This window comes from Onychostoma macrolepis, chromosome 24 (assembly GCF_012432095.1).
Source record: "Onychostoma macrolepis isolate SWU-2019 chromosome 24, ASM1243209v1, whole genome shotgun sequence".
NCBI classification, from domain to species: Eukaryota; Metazoa; Chordata; class Actinopteri; order Cypriniformes; family Cyprinidae; genus Onychostoma; species Onychostoma macrolepis.
The window spans coordinates 5515127-5531130 of record NC_081178.1 but is presented as its reverse complement, the minus strand read 5'-3'; the positions used below and the strand labels follow the sequence as shown (position 1 = coordinate 5531130).

Below are 16004 nucleotides of genomic sequence, written 5' to 3'. Positions count from 1 at the left end.
TGTCAGGCACATATGGCTAGGGCAATAAAACATCAACATATAAACGGACAAAAGCAGCACTGGATCACACACAGAATCAACAGACAGACAACATGTTAAGAGATGGTTAAATATATTGTTTAATATACTGGTTCATTTACATGTCACAACTCTGTTTTAAAATTGTGATACCTGTACTAGAAATCCCATTGTAGTTTATATAAAACAATACAATAATACATTGTAGCTGAAGTGCAGAAAACATGATGGACGATGATATTTGCCTTTTACCATATTGCAATGTACTTTAGTGAAGCTGAAGCACCCCAAAACGTACTTGGGACACTCAAAAATGTTACTGCATTAGAACTAAACTGATTTTTCCAAGCCATTTTTTCAACCAACAGGCCCCAAGGTGTTTTTTAGTTCATCACATGAACGATGAAGATGATCCATTAAGATATTAAATACCTTGTCTAAATACCTTGTAAATTTGCTTTGAAAGTGTGCTTGTGCTATATTTCTTTAAAATAAATGCCACTTGGTTTGATCATTTTTATCTAATGCAATGACATCCAGACATTTTTATAGGAATAGTTCTCACCAAAATGAAAATTTGCCATCAAAGATGTAGATGAGTTTGTTTCACTGGAACAGATTTGGAGAAATGTAGCATTACTTGCTCACCAATGAATGGGTGCCGTCAGAATGAGTCCAAACAGCTGATAAAAACATCACAATAATCCACAAGTAATCCAAAAAATTTGTAATAAATAAATCCATCAAGACATTTTTAACTTCAAACTGTTGTTTCCAGTGGACAAGTATTTTAGCCTGAAGCAACAGTATGAAGTTATAAAGTGTTTTAATGATGGATTTGTTTCTTGCAAACACACAGCAGATTTTCACTTCTCAAGATGTTAATTGATGGACCGGAGTGGTTTATCAGCTGTTTGGACTCTCATTCTGACGGCACCCATTCACTGGTGAGCAAGTAATGCTACATCTCTCCAAATCTGTTCTGATAAAGAACCAAACTCATCTACATCTTGGATGGCCTGAGGGTGAGGAAATTATCAGCACATTTATTTTTATTTTGGGTGAGCTATTGCTTTTAAGTGTCCAGGTACTTTTTGGGCTATATTTGAACATGTATATCTGAGCAGTTCATGCAAGAAAAGGAAGACACCTGTAACTTCTAGGTTGACCCCCAAAACATAAAAGAATCCAAATCAAAGCTTTTGAGTAATGTGTCAAGTTTTTCAACTGTATCATCTAAAATAATTGAATATTTTCTAGTGGATGTGGAACTGTGATCTATTTTTAATGCTCATTATAATTAATATGAGCGCGTAACTCAAGAGCTTTTCAGCGACTGATGATTTGATTTTCACATCAACACCTCGCATACAGTCTTTGCCACTTAAGGTAATGAATTGGCTCCTGGAGGAAACAATCTGATGAATGGATTCACACGTGGGATTGGATAAGTGAAGATTTACACATAAAATGCATCATTCATAAATCTAAATAGTAACATCTCATCACAGCCTAGTGGATGGAAGTGGAAATAAATAGAGTAACATCAGCGTGTCGAAATCAAACGGCATGATTGCTGGTAACTCAGGTTGTACCGAAAGCATCTGGTTCCTTCTGTTTACCTGACAGCTAATAATTAAGACTTGAAGGTAATATACGGTATTCATTAACACATTATGCATATTATTGCACTTATATACACAAAATATGAACAGAGACAAACATTCTGAATGATTACATATTTTCGAGTACTATCGCAGGGCTGAATTCAGTCAAACCGTGGTTAAAGCTCACACGATTATTGTACAAAAAAAAGTGCCAAAATAGATTTAAACCTTGGCCAAACCGACTGTATCTATAACAATTTTTGTGCAATATTAAAATGCTTTCTTTTTCAGATTCGTTTAAGGCGGCTTGATCAAATTAGGCCCACAGTGTTCGTCCAGGATTCAGAAAAGCACAGAGGAAAAAAATACTCTCTCGGATGAAATACCGTCACAGTATTTGTACGTTTGAAATCGTCCGAAAAGAAATGGCATGAAATCTTACCAGGATTTTCCACAATGTCAAACAAACAGCGGCTGTGATGTTAATAAAACCTGAGTTTTGTTTTGGAAGTGTTGCCTATTTGTACTTGATGATGATATATCGATTCTATTCAGGTATTTTTTTTTTGTTTTGTTTTTGTTGTTGTTTTTTAACTATTTAACATGTACATTTTCGTGGACTTACACTTCTTTTGGAGTCTATCCGATATATATTTCACAGTTTTCCGTCGTATCCTAAACCGTCCCGCCTGGGTCCCGTCACCTGTGTCATCAACAAGCGAATTCCTCGAAGTTGCCTATAGCCGGGTGACTAGGTAGCACGTTCGGCGCGAATCCGAGACTGTCCGAGTGACTCCGGAGTGTGTCGCATGTGCTCTGAAAGAGAGGAAACGGGAGATTTCGGGGGGTGGGAGGGATACCAGGAGATCAGATGAGGGTTGAGATGAATTCATGTCAGTGACACCCATTAATAACAATGGAAGTAAGTATGGGAGTGAAATAAACAAGGGGATGTGAATAAAACGCGGCAGCAAACAGAACGTCAATAATGAAGAATGCATGTCAAGTTGGATAAAAAGGAGGAAAAAAATAAATCATGGGTATGGATGGAGGGGAGTGGGGAAGGAAGAAGTTTTCTTAGTTTTGTTTCTGTAGCTCTGGATATCTACCAGCGAACTTTGCAATCACAACTCAGCAGGATGCATGAAAATAATTCAGTGTCAATTCAGTGTACTCACTGTATGTAGACCTGTGATGACACCACAAAGAGATGCATCTAGTGATGTTATTGAACACAGGTCTCATCATAATAAAACAATGGACGCCATTTAGCCTTTCAGGCTCAAATTTGGATCACACTGCATAAATCTATGGATTTATCTTCCCCTTTAATTTATAGTAAAGCCACTGTTAAATTGAATATATAAATATAAGATTGGCACATTATACTTTTTTACTAGTTCTTCAGTCTGTAAAAGTAAAAAAAGTAAATTAAAGAAAATAATGCAGCTTGTATATCTGTATATTGTGTAAAAAAGAAAAGAAAGGCAGCTTGTATATTTGTTAAAATACTTCTATTAATTATATGTATAAAAATGTGCTTTATATGAGCTGCACATTTGAGCATTAGTGAGTGATTTTACATGCTAGGTTTGTATTTTTTGGATAAATAAAATGCAGTTTGTATATAAATAAACAAAACTGTAATTTTAGTGTTTATCCTGGTGAAATGTCTTGCATAGACTTTGCATCATTGTGCATGTAATTTGTGCTTGTTTTAATGAACTGAAGGATGAATTGAACAGATCTATGGTAATTAACAGCACATCACATATGCTAAAAACAGTTTCATCTGTATTCAAACTGCAAATGTTTCAAAAAGCCCCTGTATTTCAACTGCTAAAAATAATATGATAAAAAAAAAAGATAAAAACAGCAGTTTCACAAAGAAACACAGCAGCAGTAATTCCTTTGGCAAGTTGGCTTATTTTTCATATTTCATAAGCCGAAGCTTGTAGACAGACTTATGAAAGGTGTCGCTGGGTGAAAATAATTGCTCTGTCTGAAATAAACCAATAAAGCCGCAGCTCTGGGATGCTCGGCTCCTCTTTGCCTAGCATTTCCTATATCATCCTATAACATTGCTTTGTTTATCACTAAAATATTCAAATTAGTTCTTGGATCGGAGTCTAATATATAGTGACTACACACAAATTTATTTCATGTGGGTATGTTAAATATTCATGCAATGAGCCGTATTCACAGCAAGAGCGATATAAATGGGAACTTTCTCGTATAAGACGTCATTTTCCATCACATTTCCACCTTGTTTCATCAGAAATCATCAAATTCAACCAACTTCAACCAAATATGTATTATCTAAATCTTGACCTTTCACTTAGACAAACCTTTCCATATGACATACAGTAAAGCAAGCTGCTCATATACACCGTAATAATGATGCCCTGGTGTCGGCACTATAGAATATATAAAACAGAACCAGAAGTCTTTGTCTTTGTCAGCGGGAATCATTTCATCATCGACCTTACAAACAAACACTTCCTGTCTCCAGACCATATCTTTACTAGGCTGGAAGCATTTACAGTTCTTAAGTAATCTTAACTTAAAAATTTACTGTCACTTTTTTTTTTTCTTCTTTCTTTAAGGTTGAGATGAGGTTTCAAACATTTTTGCAGACCATATATATATATACACACACTATTGTTCAAAAGTTTGGAGTTTGTAAGATTGTTACATTTTCAAAAGATGTCTCTCATGCTCACCAAGACTGCATTTATTTGATCAAAAATACAGTAAAAACAGTAATATTGTTAAAAAAAAGTTTTCTATTTGAATATATTGTAAAATGTAATTTATTTCTGTATTGAAAAGCTGAATATGCTGCTCAACAAACATTTCTTATTATTTTTTATTATTATTAACCTTGAAAACAGTTGTGCTGCTTCATTTTTTTTTTTTTAAGGATTTTTTTTAATAAATAGAAGTTTAAAGAAAATAGAAATATATTTGTAACAATGTAAATTTATTTACTGTCGTCAAGTTAATTTACTACTTTTAATATTTTATTTTGATATTTTACATATTTTAATATACATGTAATTTCACTGACCCCAGACTTTTGAACGGTAGTGTAATTAAGATACAAAAATATATATTTATTTGATGTAAAACAGCAACATTTTTGGGAAAAATAAACAAAACATGTTGGGAGGAAAACAGAAATGAAAAAAAGACAAAAGAAAGCTACAGGTGTCATTTTTACCTGAACTTCTGCAAAACATCATCTCCATCTTGAAAGCTACAGGGTTTTGAAAAAGGGATCTTAGAATGCGTGACAATGACATTTGTGCATGTCTAGAACTACTGACATTAAATGTCACGAAGGGAAAAGACTCTAAATGGCGTGAATAATGCAAGGATTTTAAAGGACACAGTGAAATGCTTCTGCAAGATTATTAATGGCGGCGCTACCTGGGGACATGGTTAGGCGTGACACCAGGGCTGGTGGGATTCTCGGGGAAATCCTGGAATAAACATGATGGAAAGAGATGAAGATGACCAAACCCAGGCTGAGGCCAATTCACTTCCAACTTACTGTTATTGTAAATGTGAAACTAAATATTTCTCATTAAATAAATGCATTTAAATATATTTACTAATTAAATATATTTAAACATATGTAATTACATTTATAGAAAAATATATTTTAAATACTTTTCATTTATTTGATTTGAAAATGAATTGACCTACACCAGATTTATGACAAAATAATACCGTGCTGAAAAAGCAATGGTCCAACTGTTTAAAATCATGTTTCTCTAAAATATGCATTTTGAGTTTATTATTTAAAGTTAAACGTTTAATCAAAATATCTTAATGGATGGTACTAACTTCTAAACATAGTATATAACAATAAAAAAAGCATGAGCATACTTTATAGTGGTAAACATTTTGAATACCAAGCTTACCTAAACTAATTTCACTATGTTCATTCTGAAATCTTGTCAGTGTATCTTAATGTTTAATCAGTGATGTCCGGGTGCATGCTGGGAAGGGGTAAATGATGGATTGTTTTGTCTGCTATGGTATGATATGGTATAATAATGGTGAATGACGCTGATGTTGTGGTACAGCATTTAAGTGTTCTGTCATATTGTAGTTTGCTCATATAAAAATGAACATTCGGTCATCATTTACTCAACTTCTGCAACAGCTCTTTATCATACAGCAGCAAAACGGCTGTCAAGTTTCAAAAACATCACCATAAAAAGAGTCCTTCTGAAGTCACTGTTGTAGTACTTTTAGGTGAATTTTAATAATTGCTTTCGCTTTATGCAAAAGAACACAGAACATCATCTTTTGTGTTCCATGGAAGGAATAAAGAAAGTCAAGTCAAAGAGGTTTGGAATGACATGAGGATGAGTAAATGATGACATATTTAATGTTTTTGTAAAAAAAAGCTGATCTGAACATTGAAAAAAAAAGAAAAAAAGAAAAAAAAAAGGCTTCTTGGATGAAATATTATCCTGTCGTGGAAAGAAACTTCCAGGCGGTGGAAAAGAAATCTTGAAACCAGAATGTTCTTGGTGCTCAAGAGCACAATAAACTTGTAACTTCCTAACTAACTAACAACATTTTGAAGTAAATAAATAAAAATGAACACTACTCCACTAACAGATCATAAGCAATGAGTCTCATATTGGGGGCAAAATAAATATTGGAAACATACACTCCACTTTTTTAATAGAAAATAAATAAGTAAGTTCCAAAAATAAAATAAAGTATTAAATACAACTAATGTATGGCCTGCAAGGACAGAGCGAAAACATATATAAACCTTAATACCTGGGCTGTGAATATTAATTAGGTGACATGAGTTTCACTCAGAAGTCCTAATTGATTTAATGAAGAGCACAGATCATCTGATCTAAATCAGATACAAGGTTTGTCACAAGCGAAGGGTGATGAACACGCTTAACATTTCTAAAACTTCCCCGTTTCTGGTTTCGATTTTTGTCCTTATTCAAACATAAGCCGATGTCTTTTGTGGAAAGGCCATCTTCATCAATCATTTCCCAGAATTTGAGCCAAAGACAAAAGGCAAATAGATGCATGCAGCATTCAAGACAACAATCCAAACAAACAGAAATACTAAAAAAATATCAACAACAAACAAAAAAATCATCACGACAATATTTTTTGCGCATGCAGAGCAACACATGAAGCACAATTACCAGATTGTCACTAGCGCTCCGATGTGGCCGTCTCTTGCGTAGAAAATGTCCCAGCACTTTGTCCTTAAAAACCTGCAAAATGGTGCAGCATTTGTAAAATATACTGTCAGCAAAATATTTTTAACCATGAACACATTACAGCAAAAGAAAGGGATAAATCAGACCTCATACAAATAATCAAATATCTCCAATATTGTCAAGACACTGGCTCCTATAAACAGACCCATCTGACCACCAATATCACCTGAGAGAATATAAAAAAATATAATAAAAAATCAAATATTAAAAAGCAGAAGACAACTCTATTTTCCATATTGGTGTAACATTTGTGAATTTTCTGCACACTTACCAAGTAATCCAGCCACTTCATATGCTTTCTTTTGTTCAATTTTCTCATAGTTCAGAGCCTCAAAAAAGATATCCAGCACCATTATGTTGTCCCTGTAAGATTAAACGCAATGCATGGCTGTTCAGATCAACTTTCCAGGATATTAATTAAAAAAAACAATGAATTCAATGTGTAACTAACTTAAATGTGACCCTGGACCACAAAACCAGTCTTAAGTGTGAATTTTGGAGATTTATACATCAGCTGAATAAATGAATAATGAATAAGCTGAATAAATAAGCTTTCCATTGATGTATGGTTTGTTAGGATCTGACAATATTTGGCCGAGATACAACTATTTGAAAATCTGGAATCTGAGGGTGCAAAAAAATCAAAATATTGAGAAAATTGCCTTTAAAGTTGTCCAAATGAAGTTCTTAGCAATGCATATTACTAATCAAAAATGAAGTTTTGATATATTTACGGTAAGAAATTTACAAAATATCTTCATGGAACATGATCTTTACTTAATATCCTAATGATTTTTGGCATAAAATAAAAATGGATAATTTTGACCCATACAGTGTATTTTTGGCTATTGCTACAAATATACCCCAGCGACTTAAGACTGGTTTTGTGGTCCAGGGTCACAAATGTGAATGTAAACTTACGCAATATACTGTTCAGTTTTGTTGAACTTCTTGGCGAGATATTTCGCTGAAGCCTTGCTGGGTATTTTCACCATAGACAGCTCTTTACCGTATCGAGTCATGTTGCACGGCGTCTCGCAAACGCAGTAATCATTGTCCTTCTCCACTAGAAAATCTGTCAATTATTGTTGTTGTTTTTATTATTATTTAAAAAATTAGCATAAGCATATTTTAATGAATCATATAAAAACATGGTTTTACACATTACTTAGTATTGATAGAAATAAATAGAATTATAAAAATACACAAATCACTCCTGTTGTCCTCTTACCTAAAGCTGGATCAGCACAGTCTTTGTACTGTTCGGGTGTGCAGACGGTAGAGGTGCCTGTGATAGAAAGCAAAAAGAAAGACAAAAAAGTAGTGTTCAAATTGCTAATAACCTGTACAGTAAAGTAAAATAATAAAATAAAACACAACAGTTAATAAATCTCCACATCTAAATAACCATCAAAGAAAAAAAACCTGTTAAAACTAAGTACAACTGAGAATAAAATACTGTAGGTGAAGAGTAAGCAAGTGTGTGGAGAGATCAAATATAGGGATGCACGATATTGCATTTTTGCCGATATGCCGATATTTTTCAACTCATTTTGGCCGATAGCCGATGCCGATATATTTCCTAACAACACCAAGTCTCTCCTGTGCAGAAATGATAAGCAAATTATTTTTACTTTTGGTTAGTTTTTAACAAGAACTTATTTTTAAAAATTAAATAAACAATAATAAAGTTATTTTATAATGACAGTACATTGAAGATTTAATCCCTGCATTTTTTTTCCAGAATGAGGCAGTGGTAACCTTAACATTTTATTTTAAGTTTTAACGTTTCTAAATGGTCTATAGTAAAAAAGTTGTAAAAATTCTGAAAACCTTTTAGAGCTCATCATTTGTTTAAAAATTATAACATATTACACATTAATGAATAAATCAGTATATATACAATTATTTAATTTAAGTTTCATGTTTGATTTTTAAATAAAACAAAATAAAATATATTCAAATAAAATTATATATATATATATATATATATATATATATATATATATATATATATATATATATATATAGCTAATGACCTGTTTAAAACATTAAAAAATAAAATAAAATAAGATAAAATAAAATAAAATAAAACTCCACATCCAAAAAAAAAAAATTGTCAAATAAAAAAAATGTAAACTAAGTACAATTGAGAATAAAATACTGTAGGTGTGAATAAGCAAATGTGTGGAGAGATTTAATAAATAAAATAAAAATGTAAAAATAACAGATCACAAAAATCTGTAAGTGTGAATAAGCAAGCATGAGGACTGTTTTTATGAAGGAAAAAATAAATAAATAAAAAAAAAACCTTCTGCACAAGCTGCACATTCAAAAATGTATCAAAGAAAATAAAAAATTGTTAATATGAGCACTGAAATACAATGTCCATGCAGTATTTTTGCAGTATATTCAAAACATACTCTACTGTGGATTACAGTTTAAATGCTGAAGCAGTAAAGTTGTGGTCTGTCTGTACATAGGAAGACCAGTAATGTGTTGTCTCCACACCTGGCATGTGCACCATTCTGCAGTTGCAGTTTTCTAGCAGGTAGCGGGTCTCACAGTCGATGCGACAGGCCGTGATGCTGTAGGTGGAGAAGTATTCAGAGTCCATCGGTTCGGATCTGCAGTCGCCCCACGGCGGAGGAAGATACTGGAGCTAGAACATAAAGTTTTATTCTTTACTGGCAGGATAAAGCTGTTCAATAACAAATCAAAACACACTAAGCCAAGCCAAAGAGCACAGCAATCAAAGGACTAACAGCAGAGGACACCAGCGGAATATAATGAAACCCACACTGCAATCAGCCACATTTCACAGTCTAGAAAAGCATGTGTGCAAGATTTCACAGAAAGAACATGCTGGAAAATCAGTGAAACCTGAAGAAAACCACAGATAGAAACTGACCCCTTTGCTTGGTCACTGCTGCTAAATCAAATAATTTATATTTTATTATATTTATATAGTTAATATACATTTATTTCTATTTATTAATTTAGATATATTTAATTTTTACTTTGAAAATAATAAAACAACTTTAAAAAATATACATTTAAAACAGCTTATTTGCATTTGAAAAGTAGTTGAATTAAATTATACAATACATAAATCTTTTTTAAATTTAAAAAATAAATAAACTTAAAACTAACACATAGATAAATAAAAATTAAACAATAAATTAATAAATCATTTGACAAGTGGAAATCCTCATTTGTGATTACACTCTTACACTTCAGTTATTATAAACACTGAAATGGCCTTAATTAATATAAAAATTAATTATTTTACACATTTTTGGATCATTTCTATAAAATGATACTACCACTAGAAAAGAACAAAGAAGCTTGACTAATTGTGGTCAGCAACAGTTGCTAAGGCAGGATTGGCCAGTAACATTTTTAAGGCGGGGCTTAGCAGTGGCTCAGTTACTGGAAGCAACATTGCTGCTCATTTCTTAAGTCATTAAAATTATATTATGCTCTTCTTATTAAATTTAAGAGCCTTTTAATAAGAATCGTATAAAAATATAATTGGATTTTATATCATTTTGCATATCTAATGGCACCAGTAGAAAAGATAATCCTCCTATTAAATTAAGTCACTTTTTGAAGAAGTCGCCTGCAAAAAGCTTCATATAATAGAGAGTTTATGATGGATTCAGAGTGCTTTGAAGTTAAAAATGAAGAGGAAGTAGAAAATGTAGGTCAGTAAATTGAAAGCAAGATTAGGAGCGTGCAGTTGCCTTTAGCACTTGATTATTTCAGCTAATTGATCTATTGCTAAGGGTCGATGAATGAAGACATATTGATCTTGGCCGTGAGAGCTGCTTTTGCCTTTGATCCACTGAAGCCTGTAAACGAGCACTTTTCCTGACCTCCTGCCAATTAGTGCTCCCTAGAAACTGAATTAGATACTCATGAGGAGTCACATGACCTCAGTGCACACAACCATGCATAAAAATAAACACTGCTTGCCTGGCTGTGATCAACTTAGTAACAGAAACACCGTGGAGGACTTAAAAAATGAATATAAATGAATCGTTTTAATGGAAATAAATACATAACTTTATCCTTTTAAATATTTGTTTTAAAATATTTAAATAAGTATTTAAGATAAATGAATATTGTTAAAAGAAAAAAAAAAACAGACATTTAAACCTGTTCATTTCATTTTGTTTTAAAACATAGTTGAATGAAATGAAACAGATTTAAATAGTCTATTTTTTGTTTTTTTATTTAAACCTTTTTAATGTAACTTATAAATAATAAATTAATAAAATAAATTTTAAATGCAAAAATTCACAGAAATATTTGTTATTTACATTAATTTTAAAATGTAATATAAATAAATATTTTTAACTAAAATTGTGTTTGAATAAGTATTTAAATAAGATAAATGACTACTATTGAACTAAAAATAAAATCAATTAAACTAAACTAAGAATTAATTAAAATGTTCATTTAATCGTTTTAAAATGTAGTTTAATGAAATGAAAGTTTTAAATGCGTCTATATTTTTCAATTTAAACGCGTTTATTTAAAATGTAACAATAAATAATTAATAGATACATTTAAATGCACATTGCAATTCACAAACAATAAAAACAAATCACTTTTTAATTGCACAAATTAGCAGACATTTAAAAGTTATTTGCATTGTTTAAATAAGATAAATATTTTTATCTAAAAATTGTTTAAATAAATATTTAAATAAGATAAATTAATATTGTTTAACTAAACAATAAAATATTTAAAATGTTTATTTAAAATGCAACTAAATAAAATAAAATAGCAAATACATTTTTAAATGCACCTTTTTAAATAAAGCATTTAAAAAATGCAATTATCATTATCCAGTATCTCTCTACTGTCACTTTACTACATATAAGTTTGTATACATAGAGGTTGCATAAATTTATTATGACCATAAATATTAAAAAAAGTTGGTGCCTAATATTTTTGTGCAAATATGATACATTTTTCGAAACCCGAACTTGTGAAGGATTGCTTAGTTCTGCACCAAAAAAAAAGTCTGGTTTTCTCCAGGTTTAAAGAGATGATGGTGTGGATGGAGAGTAAGCAGGGCAGCTGATAAATGTGACATGTGATAAATGCGATATGTTTAGCATTAGGTACCAGTTGTTGCTGACAAGACACAAAAGTTTGAAAGCCAGGGGCCACACCAAATCCCAGCTGATCTATGAAGGGCGGCTCATCCTGGCTGTGGATCTGAACTTTGATGCCCGCCTCGTACGAGGTTTCGTCTGCGGGGAGACATTAAACAAGATTATTTACAGAGCGGGAGATCTGATGTCTACTGCCTCGAGGCACAAATATAATGACTTTATAATGAACTTTATAATTACTTCATCCAGAATGCCAATACATGTTTGGTCACTGCCTCTGGATATAAAAAGTCTCCTCTAGAGCCATTAAAATGACCGAGATTAATATATTATAAATATGTAATCTTCGCTGGTATACAAGTACATCAATTCTGAACACTGACCACATGTCATCTACAGTTGATTAAATTGCACTTGGACATTCGTTACTCTTTTTGCTTCGTATTTATTTTCTGTGCATGATTATGATGAAAAATTGCAGAGTGCCACAGAAAATGAATGAGGCGTCTGACACAGCAGTAACGGGGCAGGTGTACTCAGTAAAAAACGACCAAGAAAAAGACCTAACCTTGTTATCGCTGCATCTAAATGTTCTACCACAAGTGAAATCATTTTGGGGCGACCACTTATGGGTGAATTATGCTAATGTGCAACGCTGCATATCAGTTCCTGCCGATATGATGTATCTTGTCTTTTTGAAATATTACTTTTTGGAACATAATTCAACCGAGGAACCTGTACAGTTAGTATGTTATTTAAAATGTGGCAGCATTTCAAACCTAGAATGATGCATGTCATCAGCTGTCATTTAAAACACCAGGTTTGGATATTACATAACTTTCTGTCTGTAACTTTTGAATTGATACGATCACTGAAGAAACACTTTAGTAATATGAATGAAATGATGGGTCTTCAACAGTAAATAAATAATGAGGAACGCATCACTGATGTCTTTTTTAATAAACTGCTCACCTGTGTCACCCCAAACCGGTAAGTACTCATCCTGTTGAATATCCAGCATGATTTCCAGCCCATTTCCTGTTCCACCTTTTAAAGTCGTCAACAAGGGGTTTCCATCCAAACCAGAGTTGAACGTGTAACATTTCCCATATCTTGTGTAAATCTGTGGGTGGACAAACCATAAAAATAGTAAATATAAAATCACAATAAAAAAGTAGTAGTAGTATAATATCTGAAATTATATTTTTATAGTAATATCCAATGATATTTAAGTCTCAAGTCGCTGGGGTGTATTTGTAGCAAAAGCCAATACATTGTTCTTTTATGCCAAAAATAATTAGGATATTAAGTAAAGATCATGTTCCATGAAGATATTTTGTAAATTTCTTACCGTAAACATATCAAAACTTCATTTTTGATTACTAATATGCATTGCTAAGGACTTCATTTGGACAATTTTAAGGTTGATTTTCTCAAATATTTAGATTTTTTTGCACCCTCAGACTCCAGATTTTCAAATAGTTGTATCTCGGCCAAATATTGTCCGATCATAACAAACCATACATCAATGGAAAGCTTGTTTATTCAGCTTTCAGATGATGTATAAATCTCAATTTCGAAAAATTCACACTTAAGACTGGTTTTGTGGTCCAGGGTCACATTTAAGTTAGTTACACTTTGAATTCATTGTTTTTTTTTATTAATATCCTGGAAAGTTGATCTGAACAGCCATGCATTGCGTTTAATCTTACAGGGACAACATAATGGTGCTGGATATCTTTTTTGAGGCTCTGAACTATGAGAAAATTGAACAAAAGAAAGCATATGAAGTGGCTGGATTACTTGGTAAGTGTGCAGAAAATTTCGAAAAATTGACACTTAAGACCGGTTTTGTGGTCCAGGGTCACATATATGGTAATCATATATACTGTATAGTATTGTTCAGAAGTGTTTTTTTAACACATTTATAATGTTAAAGAGTTAGTTCACCCCAAAATGAAAATTCTGTGATTAATTACTCACCCTCATGTCGTTCCAAACCCGCAAGACCTTCATTCATCTTCGGAACACAAATTAAGATATTTTTGATGGAATCTGAGAGCTCTCTGACCCTCCCATAGACAGCAACACAACTGTAATGTTCCCAGGTCCAGAAACGTAGTAAGGACATCGGTAAAACAGTCCATGTGACATCAGTGGCTCAACTTCAATTTCGCAAAGCTACAAAAATACTTTTTATGCGCAAAGAAAACAAAAATAACGACTTTATTCAACAACTCTTCTCCCCCGAATTACTGTCTTCTGCCATTTTGGAGAGGATCACAACACATACGCACACTAAACAATGCTGATTACTCCGATTACGTTCATGCGCACGCTTTCCCCCGAACGCAAACAATGCTGATTACATCGATTATGTTCTGGGGTACTCTCCAAAATGGTGGAAGACGTAACTCGGGGGAGAAGAAATTTTAAATAAATTATGTTATTTTTGTTTTCTTTGCGCACAAGAAGTATTTTCGTAGCCTCGCAAAATTGAAGTTGAGCTCTCAGATTCCATCAAAAATATCTTTATTTTTGTTCTGAAGATGAACCTCTTACAGGTTTGGAACGACATGAGGGTGAATACTTATTGACAATTTTTATTTTGGGGTGAACTAACCCTTTAAAAAGAGATTTCTATTTCAAATGAAACCTGAAAAAAAACAAATTATCATGTTTCCACAAAAATATGAAGCATCACAACTGTTTTCAACATTGATAACCAGTGGTGTGCAGGTGCGCATGCGCGACCAATATAAAAAATACAATATCGACATGGTTGACAGCTGTTAATACACAATCAACGTTTTAGATCGACTAACTGTAATACTGTATAAGATTTCCATTCGAACTGAAAGCATACATCTAGGCTATGTGCTGTTGGTATCATAGCAAAACGCAAAGCAGTGAAATTCACTGATGCACTTCACTCGGCAGCGCTAAAACCGACAGTGCATATAGTTACTTGCTGGCAACCTGCCAAAATAAACGCTTCTTGAAAATTCATATTTAAAAAAAAAAAAAAATTAAGAAAGAAAAAATGAAATGTAAATATTAGCATTGCATTTATTTGTAAAGGTTTTTTTTGGGGTTATGCCTTTTTATTTGGATAGGAGAGCAGGAAAGCATTGGGTGGAGAGAGCAGAGCAGGATCGGCAAAGGACCTTGAGACGGGACTCAAGTCGCCATGAGCACAGCTGCGCTGTATGTCAATGCACTAACCACGAGGCTATTGGCGCCAACTTAGCATTGTATTTTTAAGTGTACTATAAAATAACTGTAATTTTTATTTAATACTCATTTTTTTTTTTTTTTAAATATAACAGTATCATCACATTTTATTATATTGTATATTATTTTATTTAAAAAATAAACTAACCAAATAAAGTGCAACATACTATTATTACTATTATAATTTATTTTATTTTATATAGTAATATTTAATGGGTCATACAATGTGCAGCGTGAGCACCAAACCAAATCTCCAGGTGCTCTCATGAGCACCAGAACGAAAAACTTGTGCACCCCTGAAAATAATAATAAAAAGTTTCTGGAGCAACAAATCAGCATATAAGAATGATTTCTGAAGGATCATGTGACACTGAAACCTGGAGAAATGATACTTAAAATTCAGCTTTGCATCACAGGAATAAATTAAATTTTTAAATATATTAAAATAGAAAACAGCCATTTTAAATTGTACTTAATATTTTGCCATTTTTACTGCATTTATGACCAAATAAATGCAGGTGTGAGCATAAAAGAGACTTCTTTCAAAATCTTCCTAACCCCTAATCAAATTAGATGACATGCTGATCGCAATTCCTCACAATTCCTCAAAGCAAGAAACAAAAGGGCAACATCTCAGTTGATGTTGACACTTTCACTGTAAGGAAATCCAATTAACTGGCAGAAATTTAAAGAACAGGCTTCATCCTTTCGTAGATAATAGCTGGCTAAAATCTGTTGGTCCT

General features: G+C 32.5%; 1 protein-coding gene across 4 annotated transcripts in view; it reads right to left on the bottom strand.

Annotated features, from left to right (window-relative positions):
• Window positions 1–7: 7 nt before the first annotated feature.
• The window catches only part of LOC131533708 (acid-sensing ion channel 1C), a 108670-nt gene continuing 92673 nt past the window's right edge, over window positions 8–16004 (bottom strand). For 2 of the 4 annotated variants that reach the window (XM_058766122.1, XM_058766123.1), the window contains 11 exons: window positions 13000–13150; window positions 12038–12165; window positions 9410–9560; window positions 8130–8186; window positions 7820–7973; window positions 7170–7261; window positions 6985–7064; window positions 6821–6892; window positions 5058–5110; window positions 4849–4884; window positions 8–2441 (listed from right to left, as the gene is read on the bottom strand). In XM_058766122.1, the coding sequence (XP_058622105.1) occupies window positions 2363–2441; window positions 4849–4884; window positions 5058–5110; window positions 6821–6892; window positions 6985–7064; window positions 7170–7261; window positions 7820–7973; window positions 8130–8186; window positions 9410–9560; window positions 12038–12165; window positions 13000–13150 (1053 nt within the window). In that variant the 3' untranslated portion in view covers window positions 8–2362. Of the gene's footprint in view, window positions 2442–4848; window positions 4885–5057; window positions 5111–6269; window positions 6738–6777; window positions 6893–6984; window positions 7065–7169; window positions 7262–7819; window positions 7974–8129; window positions 8187–9409; window positions 9561–12037; window positions 12166–12999; window positions 13151–16004 lie in introns of those variants that run through there. The other 2 variants (XM_058766124.1, XM_058766125.1) reach the window with 2 other exon arrangements.